We start from the raw sequence: 6,018 nt of genomic DNA on the forward strand, positions 1-6,018 counted from the left end.
CTTGGGGTCAGTTGTTGGGCGAATCCCTCTGCCAAGGATGCCATGGGACGACCGAGGATGGCACAGGATGGCCGAGGGCACAGGATGGTCGAGGATAGCACGGGACGGCCAAGGATGGCACGGGACAACGAAAATAATAGCAAAAACAGCGAAAATTCACAAATACCATCATGAAAAGCCAGAAACAACATCAAAATATCCACAAAAACCATAAACCCTCAAAACCTGCCATAGAAAGTTTACAAAATATCCAAATAGAGTTTTTTTTGTTGAAAAACACAGAGAAATTGCTGGTAGGATTAAAATCCTATCGGATACAGGCCATGTATGGTCTTCGACCTTCCTCGGAGCTCGTTGGACCTTCTCCACACCTGCAACAACCTTTTCCACACCTACAACGAGAAGAAAAAGTCATTAGACAACAGAAAACCACAAAAAAAACAGCACAAAACAACAAATTAAGCAATTACCTCGAGCTCGGTAAAACTGCAACCGGCTCCTCCCCAAACAACAAAAACTGTGAATAAGACCACCACCAGAGAAACCCTAAACAACCGGCAGTCCAGAACGACCAAGAAATCCAGGCAGAAAACCACAAGAAAAGCAGAAGCGATGTTCCAACCACAAACCCTAAACCTCGAACAAACATTTGCATCAGCACCTGCATACCAGACGAAGCGCGCAGGTCCACAAACCCTAAACCTCGAACAAACGCTTGCAACAACACCTGCATACCAGACGAAGCGCGTAGGTTCTGGGGCCATCCCGCGCCATCTTCGGCGGGGGGCTTCGCCCAACAACCGGCCCCGAGCAGAAAGACAAAGGGAAAATGGAACATCGCAGCAATGACCCCAAACAAATGGAGGAAATGGCGTGGACACAAAATTTTATGTGATGACACGATGCCCAACACGTGGAGCTCCACGGTGGACAGGTGTCATACCGGATCCATGCGCTTTGACACGTGGTTTTGCGACGTGGTGGGGAGGGCACACAGGTAATGGCGGCCCTCCCCTACTTGCAGTTCATGGAAAATATATTAGATGAGATCACTCTTTATTGTACTCTTCGTACTGTGTTAAGTGGATAAGTGTTATAGCATACGCTGTCTCACTTATCAATATTTATTTATAGATAGAAATTTTTTATTTTATTCTTCGTACTGTGTTCAGTGGATAAGTGTTATACCATACGCTGTCTCAGGTTATCAATATTTATTTATATATAGGATTTTTTTATTTTTCCATAGTTGATTATAAATATATTGGTCTCACTATGTTGGTCGATTATAGATATATTCATCTCATTTTACTATAATGTTTCTTCTCACTTTTCTATCAATATATTCTTCACTAAATGAATATTTCGTTGTTTCATCTCACTTTTCTATCCATATATTCTTCACCAAATGAATATTTTGTTTTATGTTAAATGGATATTTTATTTATGCATACATGCTAATTGATGTTAATTTATTGCAAGTGCATTCCACTCAAAACTCATTATTCTATATTTTCAAAATTCTATTTAGGAGACCACGTTTGTGAGATTTAAAGAGGATAATGGTCAAGAATGTGTATAATTTGTGATTTTTATTTAGGATACCAAGTTTGTGAGATTGGGAGAGGATAATGGTGAAGAATTTGTATAAATTGTAAATAGATTTATTATAATGGTAATTTCTATTTATGTATGTATAATTTAGGACTATTTTTTTCATTCTTGAATTATGAGTGCATGTATGTGGCTATAACTGAAGTTTATACCTTGGTTTTTTTTGTATATAAAAAGTTTATAAAAGCTAATAATCACTATGTCCAGTAATTTAAATACCACGTTAACACCACTTATTTCAATGTCAATTATTAAGTTTTTGAATAAATATACAATTTATACTTCTTCTATGTACAACTATTACATAAAATTTAGCTAGTGAAAACATAAATAAAACAAGAAACTTTACTAATATTTGGTTAATGAAATTGGTGTATAAGTGAACACCTTTTGTTTCTTGAAATAACTATATTGAAAATAATGAAGCTATAACTCTATCTAAAACAGGACAAATATGGTGGGTATACATTTCATTTATTATGAATCTTGAGAGTATTCTAATTGTTTCTCTTTATCCTGTCAAAATCTATGTTAAATAGTTTTTTTCACTAATATTATATGCTTTACAATATTTACTATCACAATTTAAACATAAACACTTTAATTGTCTTCCATCTATTTGTTGAGGTGTAAACCTAATAAGTTTCTTGAGTATAGGAATGGAAGAAGTGAGACAATATTAGGTGCTAGCGGCAACTATTTTAGTAATAATATTTTACCTTTAAAATCTCTTTTCCAATTGAAACCTTTATACTTGATTTAAGATAAAAGAGATGTACCTCTTAATGAATCTACTTTTAACAAACTCATATATAGAACCAACAATTTATCTTGTATTCTCCATAATATTCTTTACCCTAAGTCTTTGAATTCTAACACTGTGGTATCAACTTTATAACTAAAACTTTTTCCCTAAGATTTATCTATTAATTAATAAGAAACTATTAAAATTATCCCCATAATGTGCTATTAGTACTTTAGTATACATGGACCAAGAAACAATATAGGTTTTTTTTACAGTTATAAAGCCATTAGTACCACACAAATGGATTAAATGCTAAATATAAAGCCACACTCAATACCTTCACTAGAATCATCACTTAATGTAAAAAAATTGCTTTATATAGATTATCTGTCATAAAATCATTGTCATAAAAATTCCTTAAAAATAGGTTAAAAATATAACAGTCGCTTGGTCTAGAGCTAAAGTAACAATTCATATATTTTAATATGATGAATGCTCAAGTGACTAGTACTTTTAATATGATGAATACTCAAGTGACTAGTACTTGATATTCTTGTTTTCATTATCTTTCAGTATGTTCTTTTGATATTTTATTAATGTTCCCTGTCTTCTTTTTAGTGAAAATAATTTATTTTATCATATTATCTTTCATATTTTTTTTCGATGTTATTTTTTTAAATTGAACAATTTCAACAATTAGGTTATCATATTTATATTTGTGTTCCTGTTACCTTTGGAATTTAAATCCTACTTAGAGAATCTTACATGGTACTCCCCATATATATATACAACATGATTTTTTAAGGAAGAGGGCACAAATATTTGAGTTATCATTCGCCACTTAAAAACACTTACAAAACTCTTCTTCATTATATAAAGAGTTACCATTCATTCTCAAAAGTGTAAAGTAGGAGTAACTTCATTGAATGTAATATCGACACAAATATTTATCAATAACAGCAGTAAAACAATATATAATCAACTACATCAGTCATGGAGCTCATCCTCATCCGATTTTATTTGAGAATGAAAATAGAAAAGTACTATAAGCACGGAAGTGAACGGAACGAAAACGGAAAAGAGCAGCTGCTGTCCAGTACATTTTATACGACGGTGGGAAATAGATTTCAAAAACAGCGGGGAGAAAGAACGTAGAAATAAACATTACATATTAAACATATAAGGAAATGGATGGATGAGGTAGAAGAAAGGAAACGGACGTATAATCAAGCAGGTGCAGCACATTGTTCCCTAGCAAATCCGACTTGAGAATTGGGAACATCAAAAACGACACGCCAATTCCGCTGTTGAACATTTCCTATGATGGAAAGAGAATGGGTTTTAGAGAAAGCCAAGCAAGAGAGCCCCGATCCGACGTTGAATACAACATTTTCCCTGGGCAAAAGCAGGTCCACATTGTTATCCAAGTGCAGCGTTATGGTAGGAACGTCGACTGAAGAAGAAGAGGAAGAGAAGTCGTAGCAAGCATCTAAATCATCGACGGGCGTTGGCACCAAGTTAGGGAGCTGCTCCTCGAAAGCGTTTCTGAGAGCCGTATAAACAGAATCAGGGAGATAGGTGAGCGTTGTTCCCGAGTCGATGATCGTTCCTTCCCCACTACCAATATTTGTTGCCGGCACTGAGATCTTCGTGTCACCAACGCTGATTCCGATCAAGTTCACGAAATAAAATGTCGGGGTTGACGGATCTTTTATCAATTTGGTGAATTTCAAACCGGGAGTAGAAAGGGCAGCTTCCTTCCCGAGCACAAGGGATCCCGAAGATGAAGACGAGCTGGGAAGACAGTAAGAAAACGTTCCGCCAAATAATTCGGTTGTGGATGGCTGATTCAACAACGAAAGCGATCCGCCCCCCAATCCCATCAATCCAGGTTGCGACGATGAATCTTCGCTTACAGACTCTGCACAACCGAATGAGAAATTGGGAAGATATTGAGAGCCGAGAGTGATAGCATCCGTAGCAAGTGAACCCTCCACCTGAGTGCCACCTCCATACGAAAGTTCGAATTGACATTCCGAATTTTGCCCGCAATTGGTATTATAAATTTGCTGGCATGACTGTGAATCGCAGGCCAAGGGTTTATATGAGGAAGATGCTGTGGGGTCGAAAGTTGGAGCAGTCGACGGGCAGCCTTGGCATTGTTGGCATGGAATCCAAGTGACATCACTACCGGTATCTATGAGTGTATACATGCTTTGCTTGGGCGTTCCAAAATCAACTTGTATTATGTACTCTCCCGATCCCGACTTAACAGCGACATTGGCGCTCGCGTCCTCATTGGACAAACGATCAGAACTCCGCTTCAGAGAGTCGATACGATTGGCATCGGCTCTAATTTTTTCAGACATCAAGCTTTCCAACGTCCTGTTAGGAGGACGGAACGGTGAACAGTCCGAATAAATATGGAAAAGGGGAAAGCTAACGCTATGACTCTGCTTTCCCACTTTTCTATTCAAAATTTTGTGGCTACTTCCACACTTCAGTGCAGGAGCCATCTCAGCTACCCCACACATAAACTTGATTGCAAGCAGCAAAATAAGAGAAGAGACAATCGCTGTAAGCTTCATCTTCATCATGGTGTCCTATTAATTAGAGAAACACCCACAAGATCCACCTCCTTTCTTGTATCTGAAGAGATCGGCCGGGGACTTTTTATAGTGAATCCTTTGCCTTCATACGTCGGGACTCCTGTGTCATCTTGACTTGCATGGCTTTCAAACGGCTTTTCTGTAATCTTCGAAGCTTACACTAACGTGTATTTTATAAACAATAAATTTTAATACACTGACGTGGGTTTTACGATGTAATTATATGTGCATTCCATTCCTGGGATTTCGCGGAAGTCCTTGTTCTTCGGATGGTACTTATTAGCGTGAAATAAGAGGCAAAACCTTATTCCATACGTTTTAGAAAGTTAATTTGAACGCCGAGTCATCGCCGTGATAAACGCTAGAAATGTCTCCCACTAGGTTTCCGTGTGGTTGGTCATGACATCTGATTGGGACATCCTTTTCAGCGTCGTGACTGCGTGGTCTGTTGATTCGATTTGTAGTGCATCATTATTTTCTATTGGATTACTGAACCATCATTCTTTTCCAGGTTTAATCATTGACTCTGAATGGAGAAAAAAAATAAAGATTGGACGGTACGAGTCATGCATGAGAAAAACCGACGAAAAATTAGACGACGTGACTCACATATGAAAATATCTCGGAAAAATTTGGACGCCAGGCCTTTGCTCACAATGGGATGAGACACTTTAATTTCATTTATTTAGAATGATGTTTAATTTATTTTAATCAATTTCTGAGAATGATCTTTAACTCATTTTAGTTAAACTTATGAGTGCAATGTTAATATTGTTTATTTAAGTTTAAATTTTTTAATTAATTTTTACGTGTGATTAATATTATATAATCTGATAAAAAATTGAATTACATACCTCTTTTCACAATGGGGATGAGACCCATTTTAATTTTGTTTACTTAGAATAATGTTTAGTTAATTTTTAGTCGAAGGTTTTCTTATATTGAACTTAGGTGGATGTATTGTTAATGAATTTTATTTTTTATTTATTTATGGATGGTTACAGTTGAGTTAATTTTTAGTCGAAGGTTTTCTTATATTGAACTTAGGTC

The 6,018-nt window shown here is 36.4% G+C and overlaps 1 protein-coding gene across 1 annotated transcript; it reads right to left on the reverse strand.

Moving 5' to 3' along the window:
* Positions 1 to 3,309: 3,309 nt before the first annotated feature.
* Positions 3,310 to 4,998, reverse strand: LOC149190877 (aspartyl protease AED3-like). The gene has a single exon (XM_089413457.1). The coding sequence runs from the start codon at positions 4,954 to 4,956 to the stop codon at positions 3,586 to 3,588; it is 1,371 nt and encodes a 456-aa protein (XP_089269583.1). The 5' UTR covers positions 4,957 to 4,998; the 3' UTR covers positions 3,310 to 3,585.
* Positions 4,999 to 6,018: the final 1,020 nt, after the last annotated feature.

Source organism: Pinus tabuliformis, chromosome 3_1 (genome assembly GCF_031772625.1).
Source record: "Pinus tabuliformis cultivar Carrire ecotype Pingquan chromosome 3_1, CPIR1, whole genome shotgun sequence".
Classification (NCBI taxonomy): domain Eukaryota; kingdom Viridiplantae; phylum Streptophyta; class Pinopsida; order Pinales; family Pinaceae; genus Pinus; species Pinus tabuliformis.